General features: G+C 26.0%; 4 protein-coding genes across 4 annotated transcripts; 3 read left to right on the top strand and 1 right to left on the bottom strand.

The window, feature by feature from the left end:
* The first annotated feature begins 201 nt into the window (after positions 1-201).
* On the top strand, positions 202-2,790 carry LOC112604111 (replication factor C subunit 2). The gene is made up of 7 exons (XM_025352982.1): positions 202-637; positions 727-838; positions 903-1,111; positions 1,188-1,383; positions 1,456-1,665; positions 1,744-1,857; positions 2,658-2,790. The coding sequence occupies exons 1-7, from the start codon at positions 495-497 to the stop codon at positions 2,763-2,765; spliced, it is 1,092 nt and encodes a 363-aa protein (XP_025208767.1). The 5' UTR covers positions 202-494; the 3' UTR covers positions 2,766-2,790.
* Positions 2,791-3,570: 780 nt separating this feature from the next.
* Positions 3,571-5,871, bottom strand: LOC112604110 (protein CNPPD1). The gene is made up of 6 exons (XM_025352981.1): positions 5,529-5,871; positions 5,335-5,452; positions 4,693-4,892; positions 4,494-4,622; positions 4,118-4,264; positions 3,571-4,051 (listed from the first exon to the last, which is right to left on the bottom strand). The coding sequence occupies exons 1-6, from the start codon at positions 5,586-5,588 to the stop codon at positions 3,635-3,637; spliced, it is 1,071 nt and encodes a 356-aa protein (XP_025208766.1). The 5' UTR covers positions 5,589-5,871; the 3' UTR covers positions 3,571-3,634.
* Positions 5,872-7,064: 1,193 nt separating this feature from the next.
* LOC112604109 (prefoldin subunit 1-like) lies at positions 7,065-8,817 on the top strand. The gene is made up of 4 exons (XM_025352980.1): positions 7,065-7,258; positions 8,086-8,208; positions 8,444-8,572; positions 8,636-8,817. The coding sequence occupies exons 1-4, from the start codon at positions 7,232-7,234 to the stop codon at positions 8,756-8,758; spliced, it is 402 nt and encodes a 133-aa protein (XP_025208765.1). The 5' UTR covers positions 7,065-7,231; the 3' UTR covers positions 8,759-8,817.
* Positions 8,818-10,742: 1,925 nt separating this feature from the next.
* LOC112604108 (peptidyl-prolyl cis-trans isomerase-like) lies at positions 10,743-13,415 on the top strand. The gene is made up of 3 exons (XM_025352979.1): positions 10,743-11,015; positions 12,866-13,082; positions 13,148-13,415. Exons 1-3 carry the CDS (start codon positions 10,947-10,949, stop codon positions 13,354-13,356), a joined length of 495 nt encoding a protein of 164 aa, XP_025208764.1. The 5' UTR covers positions 10,743-10,946; the 3' UTR covers positions 13,357-13,415.
* Positions 13,416-14,543: the final 1,128 nt, after the last annotated feature.

Genomic DNA, 14,543 nt, shown 5'->3' with positions numbered 1-14,543 from the left:
TGTGTATTTATTTAATTTACTATTTAATATTCATAAGACGCACGGAAAAATTAAAAAATTATAATACAATACCACAGTTCTTGTGCGCATGTACGGTATGTAATGTACTACCTTGATCAGTGTCGTCAATTGTGGTATAAGGTCTATGGTTGTTTTTGTGATTAGTGTTATCTTTCCCGCCTTTTTAAACAAGTTACAAGTCAACAATTCTTAACATTACTTAGAAGCCGACAGCCGGCCTACAAGGCTTCAACACAGTCCATTCTGCAATGTTTACATGTTGATACTGAAATACATGGCGCTACATAAAAATGTTATTCTTCAAAATTAATTTTTTTCAACTTTGAGTAATTTTATTCCTGGTATAAATTGGTTTTTGTAGATAAACTTTCATTAAATCGTATTTTGATTGTAAAAAACACGTCCTATAATATTAAGTATTTACCTGCTCAAAGTCACTTGTATAAATTTATTGTTTAAACCGTAATTTTGAAATGGAAGTCGATAACCCAGAAGAAAATACCTCGATCACGGCTGCAATAGATCCCATGGAAGGACCGTCGACCACCAAAAACGACGAACTAACCACTGCGACTTCTCAAACAAAAATTGTTAAAAGTGACTTAAATATGCCATGGTAAGTACATTAACATGATACCTACTGGAAAACCTAGTATCTATCTGTATTTCATAGAATTTTCATTACTTGTGTTGTATGAAATTTAGGATAGAAAAATATCGTCCAAAATCATTTTCAGACATTGTGGGAAATGAAGAAACCGTTTTGCGATTGGAAAAGTTTTCTATGTGTGGAAATGTACCAAACATAATTATTGCTGTAAGTTTGTAGAGTATTTAATACACTTTTTTATATTGTATTAATTTTAAATTATGGTTTAAAGGGTCCTCCTGGTGTTGGTAAAACAACAACGATATTGGCTTTGGCTAGAATACTTCTAGGTAGTGCATTTAAAGAAGCTGTATTAGAATTAAATGCGTCCAGTGACCGTGGTATTGAAACAGTACGAAATAAAATTAAAATGTTTGCCCAGCAAAAAGTTACATTACCCCCGGGTAGACATAAAATAATTATTTTAGACGAAGCCGATAGGTAACTAAATACTTAGTAAAAATATTATTCATCTATTGAGTAGCCCTATTAGTATCATAATATTATCTGTTTTTAGTATGACTGATGGAGCTCAGCAAGCACTTAGGCGCACTATGGAATTATGGAGTAATACAACAAGATTTGCTCTGGCCTGTAACAATAGTGACAAAATTATTGAAGCAATTCAGTCTCGTTGTGCCATGTTACGATATGGAAAGCTTTCTGATCAAGAAGTTATGACACAGATTCTTAAAGTCTGCAAATCTGAAGAGGTAATTTTATAATAGGTTTAAGACATTATATTAATTATAAGTTGGTATATGTATATTGATATCTGCATACAGGTTTCATTCAGTGCTGATGGTTTAGAAGCTGTTGTATTTACTGCTCAAGGTGATATGCGACAGGCATTGAACAACTTACAATCCACATGGAATGGTTTTAGGCATGTTAATAGTGCAAATGTATTCAAAGTTTGTGACGAACCACATCCCCTACTTGTTAAAGAAATGTTGTTGGAATGTGCAGATCAAAATATTTCTAAGGCTTACAAAGTAATAAAAAATATTTAAGTATTACAAAGCAAAAATTTTTTGCATAAAATTAATTTGATATCATTTATTTTTTTATAGATAATGGCCCATTTATGGAAACTCGGTTATGCACCAGAGGATATTATTTCTAACATATTTAGAGTTGCTAAACATTTGGAAATCAAGGAATCCTTAAAATTAAAATTTATACAGGTATTAAAATTTTAAATTGATCAATTTCAATTTGTAATAAATAAAGCATTTGGTAATAATTTATATCACAGTGGCATATATAGAGGTGGCCCCCTAGACCTAGGCCCTTAGTAAAATTTCAGATTCAATCAAAACACTTTATTATGCATTTTGCTTTATTTAAATATAGGTATATCATATTACATAATCATCAACTATGACCCGTATCCACATTGTTTTTAAGGTATAACATTTTATGTTACTGATACCATGGTCCATGATTGCAATGACCAATTAAAACTTTTTAAAACTTTAGAAAATGCATAATTTGCTATAAATATAATGTAATAATAAATATGTATTTATAAATTTAAATTCCTTTATTTGCCATTGTTTGTGTCATAATTAAAACCACCCAGACCAGGCCACCTAAAAAATGTTCCAGTTGCATGTGCAATCTTGTTGGTGGTAAATAATTAGCCCATAGTGAAAATAATTCCTATATATGCCACTGTTATATCACATTATATTGTAATTGAGTAGTTTGATGACAACGCTAATAAGAGGTCATATTATTCTTCAGTTGATTTATTTAAAATTGTTTATTGTTCTAATAATTATGAAAAAGAATTTAAACTTTTATAAACGGTATTTATGTACTGGTTAAATATTAGCTGATAAATTTATTTTTGTGTTTGAATATTTATAATTTTAACATTAATAACTCTAAATCTATTCAATTTTTGATATATTGAATAACTATTATCTTAAACTCGAAACTTAAAATATCTAATAATTATAAAAAAAATTTCATATTTCAGGAAATTGGAATGGTTCATATACGAATTGTTGAAGGAATGAACTCCCTACTTCAATTATCAGCATTATTAGCTAAGTTATGCACTGTAGCTGCCGTAACAGAAAATTAAATAAATTTGATTTTCCTAATATCAATTTTCTATATTATTATTTCAGTGTAAAATAATAAAACTAATAGTTATAGACATTTTTAATATTTGAAAGTATGGTAGAATTCATTTTACAGAAGTTTTACAATATTTAAATCTCAAAAACAATAAAATCTACTTTTAGAAACTTAGGTATTAAATACAAAAGCCTAATTTGATTGTTTCAGTAAAATTATTGATTTTTAATTGTTTCTATCTCAATACTGATAAATGTGTTCTATACTTTATACACAATTATACAGCTAAATTGTTTTTATTTTTATATTATTTATCAATACACTATAAACCACTATTTTTTTGTTAGTTTTAAAAATCACTGTCATTTTGAATTTAAACAGTCCAGATATAAAAATTATCATAAGTGGAGGTCATTCGTAACCTAAATTACAAATATATTAAATTTAATATTTTATTCAGCCTTTTACATTTTTATAAATTCAATTGTATATTAACTTATTCTTCGTAGCAAGTATTTAATAATCAGAATATCAACTAAAAAATAAAGTTAACTTTAATTTATATGATTAACTTATTACACATATGATAAAAAATTATACTTTATAAATACATTCATATTTATTTTTATACTTCTGTTAATTAAAATAAAATCCACATTAATTTTAAAAAAGAAATGTAATACTTTTATAAAAGCTATTAGAATAACAAATTATTTAAGATACATTCTTATATAAATGTATGTTAATAAAATATACTTATTTTAATTTTTTGTAGTACCAAATACTTGTAAAAAAAAAACTGATAAACATAAAATATTAGTTAAAATATACTTGAGTAAATTGAGAATACACAAATGTAAATAAGACTTAATTTCAATGTGTATAATTTAAAGTTGTTAAATAATTAAAAAATATAATATTTTTGAAATCTGTAATATTTCGAAATTGGTTTTTGTTTGATTTACTAAGAGTAGTTTGAAATGATAGCTGACGATCATCATCAGATACACATATGTTCATCATTAACAAATGGTCTAATAACTGCAGCAATTTAGATGATGGCCATTCTTTAGAAATATCTTTTACATTTTCTGATTTTACTATTTTATTTGTTTGAGTAGAAGGAATTGTTGGGTAATTTGGATCAGACTCAATTTGTTCAAACAATTCTTGAACTAACTTTTGATTTCCAGGGTTAAGTTGCATAGTAGTTGCAGTGAGTACAGTGATAACAGTTGACATGGCGATCATATGTTTCATTTTCTGACGTACAATTTTCCTTCGGTACAACTAATAAGTAATGACATAATAAATTAATTAAATAAAATGATTTATATTTGAAAAATCTCAACTAACCTTTCTTATTTTTTGTACAACTGATGAGATCAACAGGAACATTTTCAACAGTACACAGTTGGATTTCTTGATATTACTATGTAGTTGATTAACTATTTCTTTATGTCTATTTGTAAACTCTTCATCACTTATAAAAAATTCCCAGTTCTACATAAATATTTTTTTTAAATATATTAAATTTTTGCTAACAAAATTAAACTTTATGAACTAAATTGTAATTACTAAATTAATAAGATTTAATATTTTTTATAAATATAATAACATAAAATATTTAATCTATATAATATTCACTATCATATACAGTATATCAAATTAAAATAAATTTTGCTGGTATGATAAGTATTAATTAGGGATTTTTATAATTTAAAAGTCTTACCATTGCTGATAAATAATCTTTTTCCATTTGATTGATAGTTTTTAGACTAATACCATAAGCTATAGCCCATTCACTATTAATTGCTGAATCTAGTTCACCATCATCATGAAGATATTTACTTGCAACTAACTATAAATAACAAATGTTTATAAATAAATTTAAAATGAACAATAATAATTTAATTTATTGTTTAATTTACCAAAGATATAAGAAATAATTCAGATGAGTTAATAGTTTTCAAATAGTTAGGATTTGATACTTTAAGTCGTTCAAAATACATTATAGCCAATACAAATGAACATGTATAAACATATGGTGATTCATCTTCACCATCAGTGTAATAATCAAAATCTTCAAATTTTGATATCAATTTCCCTGTTTTGAGTTCCTGAGCTAATTCTGTGAATAAACAAAGTGAAATATAAAACAATTGAATATTATTAAAATGTAAATTTCACATAATTTTATGAAATAAATTCAAATATAATCTCTCACTAAGATGGATAAGAAATGTTTATATTTCAGTTGAATACATCCAATCTTAATCAATGTACAGAAAATTAAGAATAAATTATAAATATACCATTAAATCATTATTTTGTTACTATTAGAATTTGGTATTCTAATTAAATTCTAAAAAAATAATGTATATAAATAATCAAAATATATTTATGTAAAACTCGAATTACATTTTATATTGTATAACTAATATGTCAACACTAAACTAAAACACTTAACACAAAATTGAAAATATGTGTAGATATCTAATACATATAAGGTATACATTCACTTAATGTCCATAATACAATATAACATTATGATCGAATAATTTATCTCATACCAGATAATGGCAGGCGTCCTAATGTGGAGTTAAGCGGGAGTCTATTAAAACTGTCGCAACTAAGTGCTGAAGTAAACTTTGACAGGAACAAATCATGATCCTGTTCGTTGTCCAACTTCTGAAACGTTAAAAAAAATGTAAAACGTAAGGCATTGTTGTAATAATATTAATTTCTCAGACCGATAAGCACTTGCCTTAGCGTTTGGAAGTTTCATTCTATTGCGAGTTTTCAAACAGTACTTCGACGACGTCATGGTCTCGTTTGTTTTTCGAAAACGGTTTAATGATAAATATTAAAATACCGCTGTATTATTACGATCGAATGTTAAATTAAACTGTAACTATCAACTCCGATGTTAGCACTTAACAGCTAAAGTAGGTCGTGTTAAACGAAGATCAGCATCAGAGATAGAGAGAAAAAAACCGAAATAATATTATTATTATCATAGAACTGTACACCTAAACATAAACAATTTGTTGCTGTAGAATTCCTTTTCAAGCCCGACGAAAGGTTTATCACGTATATCAATGAATGATAATCACGTTTTTATACATTATTGTGTGCACAAATCATACATAATGCTACTCTGAATTGTAGCGGCCTCTAGTCGATAATATAAATAACGTTAAAAGTCGAAATAGTAGACCCTCGTTCTCCTTTATTGTGAGTACATCAGCACAGTCATTGTATATTACTTATATATTATATTCTGAGTAACTATAAAGATACTTTCACTAATATCTGTTATGAAGGAGAGTATGAGTAATTGAATTCGTTCGATGTTGTTACAAAACTATATAATTTATCCCTACTCCATAGTGTGGGAGTGAAACTGGGGAGGTCAGAAGAACCAAATACTATATATCATGTAAATAATAAGTAAAAACACAACCGTTCAAAATATTCAAGTGCTAATCTACGATGGCCCAATAAATTACAGATTATTCATTAACTCACAATAAGTATATTAGAATACTTAAATATAATAAAACATGTACAAAAAAGTCATTCATCCTCAACAGACAACAACTTTTCTACCTACGAATAGGTTAAGTTAGGTTTTTGGTTATTTTTATCCCATCCATCTATCATGTATTATTTTTTATGAGTACACGATAAGTGGTCGATAAAATGCTTTAATTTTCGAAAATGGGGATGGTTTTAGTTATCAAATTAAAACTTGTTTGTATTAACGAAGAAGTTAAACTTAAAAATTAATTGTACTTATTTTTATAATAGAGAATAACTAAAAAAAATAAAGAAAATAGGGAATTTTTGCGCAAAATCTTAATTTAATAAAATTGATTTTGTTTTTTTAATTTAACTCGAAATCGAATAACCGTAGATACTTGAAATTTTCGCAAAATCTTTATATTACTGTTTTCTATTAACGATAATATTTTCAAAATATTTCGACTGTTTTAAAGCTTTTTATGTGTATTATAAATAAAAATTATTTGCTAGGTCAAAATATTTTCTATTTCCAATAAAATATAGTTCTCCATCTAAATGAATTGAAAATAGATTATGTTTAACTTTAAGAAAATGTTAAACGCTGATTCTAATCTTTTTTCTGTTTACTAAAAAAAAAATAAAAGTTATTATCACACTATCACTTTAAAACACTAACTAAAAAATAATTATTATAACTTTAAAATATAAGATATCTTAGTTTCGTATATATCTTACTATCTTAAGTCTTATCACAGTTCATCGCATGGAAATAATGTGTGGTTCTTATTAATTTTATTTTTTTATTCTATTTTCTTGTTAGTTAATTCCTTACTATCAATAGCTTACAAAATTTATTTTTGTGTGTATTGAAATATTTGTTTTAAGATTTATTATAATAATATTGCATTTAATATTGAATATTTTAAAAATAAAATCACAAACATGGCTGTAGATATGGACTTGAAAAATGTAAGTAAAACCATTAGTTATTTTGTTACTATTCAATATTAAAATTTCTTATTTCTTATAGCGCATATGTTATCAAATAAATCATCAAATAGGCCGTCAGTTAACAATTAGCATCATTTGTATAAATAAAAAAGTTGTTATATAATAGGTACCTATGATTCAATATCCATAATAACCAAAATTTCTGTTAAAATAAATGCTAAGTTTCTATGTTTTTATCTATTGTTAAATAAATAGTGTAGGTATAGCAAATAAGTTTAATTTGTTGTATAGTAGAATTTTCATATAACGGTCATCGAAGGGACCGTTAATAATGATCACTATTTAGAGGTGCTTGTCCTACAAAAGTGACTGGTAACAAAAATTCTATACATTTCAAGTGACTACTATAAAGAGGTTATGTAAATTTTAAAAATAAAATACCAAATAAATAATGCTTATAAATATGGGTACTAAAAAAATGTATTTATGATTTACAAAATAATGTAAGTACAATTTAACATTTTTAAACACAATTTTGTTTATTGATTTGCTGACGTTATCTATTTGTTTAAAATTTTATCATTGATGTTGTTAGTTTATAATTTACTTATTTATATTGACATAAAACTAAAAAATAAAATAAAATAAATTATGAGTATTGCAATCATGAATTAATCAAATTGATAATTTTATTTAAATCAATATTTCTAATGATAAATCAGTAGCTTAAACAGAAAACTCTATATATGATAGTTTTGTTGGATACATTGATTAATAGTTTACAATTGATTACATTACTGTATTAAAGCACATAATAATTATTGTAAATTGTGTGATGATTTCAGGCATTCAAAGAACTTCATGAAAAATTATTATATGCATCTCAAAAAATAAAATTGGCTGATTTGCAAATTGATACACTTCGTCGTACTAAGCAACATAATATTCTTACTAAGCAAGAACTAGAGGTATTCATATTTATAAATATGTAACATTCATATTGTAATTAGTATTTATATTATTTATTCATGTGTATAAGAATAAAATTGTACTTTTAACTGTTCGCTTTCATTATGTTTTTCAAAAAAACATAATTTTTTAATTATTTTAAATAATGTAATCCATAATTATTAATAATTGTTAAGTTACTAAGCATTTACTATTAGTCATTGCTTAAAAAGTTTTTTTTTTTCATATTTATAGAAAATACCAAAAGATGTGAAGACATATGAAGCTTTGGGTCGCGCATTTGTTTTAACACCAAGAGATGATGTATTTAAAAACTTAGATAAAGTTAACAGTGATACCGAACAAAAAATTACTGTTTTAGAAGTAAGTTTAATTTTAAATTTAAAAAATAAAACATAATTTACTCATTAATTTAATTTATTGTAGAATACTAAACAATATTTGGAAGGAAATTTGAAAGAGAGTGAGAATAATTTACGTGAAATGGTACAACGCAAAAGGGATGTTGGCGGTGATAAGGAAAATCAACCAGGCAGTTCTAAAGATTAAAATAATTTAAATTTGACTTTTTTTTAAATTCTAATTTATTAAATTAACTCCACAATTGATATTTTTTGTTTTATAACACCATAATTTTTAATAATACATTTGTTTACTTATCTGGCTACTTAGAAAAAAACCAATTTATGATATTATTTGTAATAAAATCATTATAACACTATTTTTTTTAAATTTTTAGTTAAAAAAATGGGAAGTTACTTTGCTGACTTGCTATTGTAGACTATATAGAAACATGTATGCTTGTTATTGAGTAGGTTGCTATAATTGATTTGATACTACAACTATGGGGTGCGGCAAAAAAATCAAATATTAACAGAATCCAAACATTCCAAAACATTTCGCTCCGACGTTTATCCATTCTCCCCCCTATATCTCTAATCTAGCCCTTCATAACGATCTCTGTATGAGAACAATAGAAGCGGAAGCACGCATTTTCTATACACGTTTCCATAAACGACTTCAAACCCATACAAATCCTCTTATAAAAGACCTTTCTATCCTCACACTCCCAGGAAACCCTAACCGTAGGTTAAAAAGGAAGTGGTGCCGTGACCTCTTACAAAACTACAATGTCTAACTCTCTGAAAATATAACTAAACATTTAAAAAAAAATTATCATTAGCCAAGAACCACTAATGGGTGGTTGCTTATTCAAAACTATCATGTTCTATTACTCTTATCATATAAACCTATTGTGCTTAAATAGTATAGATTGTTTATACCAAAAAAAAAAAAAAAATTTAATGATGATGTCGGCTTTTATTTCTAATGATATTTCATAATAATTAATATTATTATTTGTATTTACTTTTTCCATTATTAATACAGTTAGTTGAATTTTTACTATTTTGGTATAAAATATAGAATAATAATTTATATTAATCTATAAAATAGACTTTTTTTTAAAGTACCATCAAAATAAGCATGCAAAAACACACATTTTGGAAAAAATAATTCCAAAATATCACTTGGAAGTTAGGAGCTAAACTCCATTTGTTTCAACATCATAATATATTATATATTATTATTATTTATATAATGAATTGTTATTAACTTTAAGTTCATACAGTTCCAATATAGTATAACACCTAAATAAGTTCATAGACATATAGTATAAATATTAAATAGCTTAAAAAAGTCTAAACATATTATTGAAAACTGTATTGGGTATAGAAAATATTAATGTGTTAAAATATTTATTTAAATATGAATATAAATGATGTATGAATATCATTAGTTTTGTAAAGAATACTTTTATTCAGATATTTTATAATATTGCATATTTTTTAATATTAAAAAAATTAAGTTTCAAATGTCTTTTAAAAAAAAATTGTACTTTAAAAAGTTGTTGGATAAACTCGTGAAGAATCTTATGATACATTTTCAGACTTTATAAATTAATTAAAAATTACTATAAAGCCAAAAATAAAATACGAAATATTTTTGCAAGATATATGGTTGTATCTTGTATGGTATTGTAATTTGTAAGTACTAAGTTGTAACTATTATAAAAACTTAAATAATTATTATATAGTTACTAGTTAGGTTAGGATGTAAGTCTAACCTATTATTATTAATAGGAAGAATACATGGCTAGATAGAATTTTGAATACGTTATTGTTTGGTTTACACCAATGACAGGGAGAATATAAATTTAACTTCTGAATACGCGCTAACGAGTCCCGCTCAAACATATTTTCAAAATTTCTACCGTTCTGAGTCGACGCGACGGTTCATCGATTTTAAAACCACCCCGCCACCACACCACCTATACACTCTGACGGCCGACGCCATATTAACTGACTACAGTATCGATGTTCGATAAAAATAAACGATTGTTGGTTATCGCTGCGTCAAGCTGTACGATTTTACCGTACAATACAACACAAATTTACCGTAGAGTGCGTAAGCAAATGAAACTATCGAATAAAGAGCCAAATCGATAGTTTAATTACGATTTTCACACCTCCGCGCTGGTCCCACAACCTTCCGATCGTCCAGCACCATAGATAGAGTCAAGAGTAGTGTACGCTGAATAGTCATAACTCAATTCTCATTACTTTTACGTTCAACGTTCATTAAGTCCGTTGTTACGGTTCATTCTCGTCACCGCTTTGAGTTGCTATCTTCACTTTACCTCTTTACTCTTTAGTCTTTACTACAGACAATCGTCGTAATGGCCAACCCAAAAGTATTTTTTGACATGACCGTCGATGGACAACCGGCCGGCAGAATCGTTATCGAAGTAAGTTATTCACACTGGTCCATGATAATTGATATTTACAATAATATAAATAATATTATTAACGGATAGGCACTACGTCTACATTTTGAGCAAAAAGAGTGTAGAGGAGCTGTTTATAAAAACACCTAGGTATATATATTACTATTTTAGTATATATAGGTATATGTATGAATGTATTTATATTTATATATAGGTACTATACAACTAATGTTGCTATAACGTATTTATATATAAAAAAAAAAAAATCGATTGGTTGGTTTTAGAAAAATTTTTATTACCGATAGCTTACAAATGTTTTTCAGGGGTAGATGTGACGTGAGCACAGCTCTTGAATTTATAACTCATAATCAAACATTTCGTCTTAAGTTGACATTGCGACAAAAATATTCAATGTTTCGTTTTTGTGAGAGAGAGAAAAGAGGGAATTATAATAAATTTTTGTTCTGCTCTTTTTTATGAAATTTTTAAGTAAAAACTATATTTTGTTCTGTATCTTCACTCCAGCGTCCCTCGTACACACTTTACAAATACTATCATAATTGCATTCTATTATAGTTTGCTGTTCATGTAAATGCCTTGTGAGTTATGAGGTACATATCACGTATGTACAAGCAATAATAAAGACCTTCCCCCCTCCTTTTTTTCCATTAACGTGAATCATGTCTCTCAGATGTTCAGAGTTAAGCATTTGTTTAGAAGGTTTTATCACTGAATAAATTTAATAATTGTATATTCTATGGCTTAACAATTACATTAATTCTGAGGAGTGTTTGGAAATATCTAATTCAAAATATTACATAGTATAATTTATGCACGTTTACCGTATATTGTGAACAATATGCCATAGATATAAATTTTTCAGTTGAAATGTTGTATTAGTTAAGAAACAATAGGTTAGGTTTGTTTTTTCAAACACTATTTCATAAGATAACTGTAACTGATCAATATTAAGTAAACACTACACTTATGTATTCTATCAACCTTACAATCATACAACAGCAAATGTATATTCAGTAGAACTAGTTGTGTGTTGTTAATTTTAATATTAGAGAAATTAACTTATTATCAATTTTAAATATTAAAGAATTGGCTTTTATCAATATTTTAATTTTCAACCAATATATAAGTATTGTAAATATTACAAGTTAAAAATGTTCATTTCTAGCTTAAAATAATGTTTCTACTAAATGCAAATTAGTACTATGTTGAGTGTTTGTTAAACGAAGACAACACATATAAGAGTAGTGTTTTCTTAAATATATTTATTAATTGATCTTAAGAGTGACAACTAAGCCACATAATCTGTTAGAAGGTATGTTCAGTTTAAGTTTTGTAGGATTTGTAGGGTTACGAAACAAATTGTATGTATGTGTGTGCCATGGATTAGTTGCTAAAAACTCAGGTAGTCAACCATTCAAGAGCTAGCAACACCAGCCAATGCTTGATCTCAGACCACATTAGTGACTGAAGCCAACCACCATGCCACACTAGGCCAACTAAACATAATTTATACCTACGTTATAAATGTGTTTAAACCAAAAAAGCTATGTACTGTTACAAAAAAGTGTATTTACTTACCTAATCAAAAGTTAATAGACTAAAGGTAATTTTATTTTAAAAATAAGTGATGACTGATGAGTCAATGTATTACATTATATCTAATAGTAAATGTTCAATAAAAGAAGTAATACAATATTGTTTTTGTTATTAAAAAAAAAAAAATATTAATTAATTTGACTGTTTAATTTGCTATTGTCTGACTGTTGAATTTACTAAAAATTTACATTCATTTTAATTATTTATGATTATATATTGTATTATATGTATTATATTAGTTTTTTTTGCTATAGTTACGAAAAGATGTTGTGCCAAAAACTGCTGAGAATTTCCGTGCCTTGTGTACTGGTGAAAAAGGTTATGGCTATAAAGGTAGTGTTTTCCACCGTGTCATCCCCAACTTTATGTGCCAAGGTGGTGACTTTACCAATCATAATGGTACTGGAGGCAAATCCATTTACGGTGCCAAGTTTGGCGATGAAAACTTTGCCCTAAAACATACTGGACCTGGTATGAATTTATAATGATTATTTTATTATAATTAAATAAGCTAATTTGTTATTATGTTATTGTAGGTATTTTATCAATGGCTAATGCTGGCCCAAATACAAATGGTAGTCAGTTTTTCATCACTACAGTTAAGACTGCATGGTTAGATGGTAAACATGTTGTTTTTGGATCTGTTACCGAGGGTATGGACGTTGTAAAAAAATTAGAGAGTTATGGAACTGATACAGGAGAGACCAAAAAGAAGGTTGTTGTAGCTAACTGTGGAGAACTTTAAGCATTTTTTACACATATTCTGTTACTAAACATTTTCAATTAAAAATATGCTGAATTTTATGTTAACTTAATTCATTAAATGAAACATTCCATCTTTTTTATTATATAATTAATTTTCTCTTATTTTCTTCTTATTATAATTATTTTTTATTTTACTCTTAATATGTATGAATATCTTGAATTGTTTAGAAAATTATAACAAGCTGATGATAATTTTTAGATGAAGAAAAAACATTAACAATTATTAATTAGTTCTCTTTTAAATTTTTTTTCATCTAGTGTTACAACAGTGGCTAAAAAAAAATAATAAATAGCATTTAAAGAACTGATGGTTAATTATTTTATCTTTCAATTATAAAATTAACCCCATAAAATATTCAAATATATCTATACAAATAAGTGTTTGCTTAATATTTAAATGAAAAATAATTAAGTATATACAAGCTAGTTATTATCAGAAGTATTTAAAAATAATTTAACAATTATTATAAATATACATTGTATAATCAATAAAATTAGTAATTAACAAGTTGTAATATAGTTTATATTACAAAATTATTAGTTATTACAACTGAGTATTCGGAGTTAAACTAAACAATATAAGTTAAAACAAAAAAAGAAAATAGAAAGAAATGAAGTCTAAAAATGTTAGTATTTCAACATGTCTTGTAATCTTTTATATTAATATTGGTATTTAGTTAAATTGTATGAAGTAATATTGTACATTTTATTTTACTTTTATCAAATCATACTTATTCATTGGTTCAATCACATAATTTTTTTAACGCTATTATTAATATCTTACCTACTTAAAATTATCTTTACAAAATATACTTCAGTCAATAATTATGAGTTAAAAAGTATGTTTTATATTTGTATGCATAGTAGGCTACAAAAATTATATTCATGTATAAATTTATAATACATTCTTTAAGATATGTAAAACAAAAATACACTTTCAATACTTATGCACTATTAAATATTACTATGCTCAATAAGAGATACTTTAAAGCAATAAAGGTATATGCTTATATTATTATTATATATAATTAAAGATACAAAAATACATGTGTGCTAAGTACTATAATTGGTATTTTTTACCATGCAATGTATTTCAAGTTATGAACATTCTGTTAATACATATCTTTAAAATTATAAATATTAATGTATATCAGGGTAGGGCGTTCT

The sequence above is a fragment of the Melanaphis sacchari genome, unplaced genomic scaffold (assembly GCF_002803265.2).
Source record: "Melanaphis sacchari strain LSU unplaced genomic scaffold, SCAv2.0 Contig11_pilon_pilon, whole genome shotgun sequence".
Lineage (NCBI taxonomy): Eukaryota > Metazoa > Arthropoda > Insecta > Hemiptera > Aphididae > Melanaphis > Melanaphis sacchari.
Note: the sequence above shows the minus strand (reverse complement) of the source record. Positions and strands in the feature narration are given on the sequence as shown.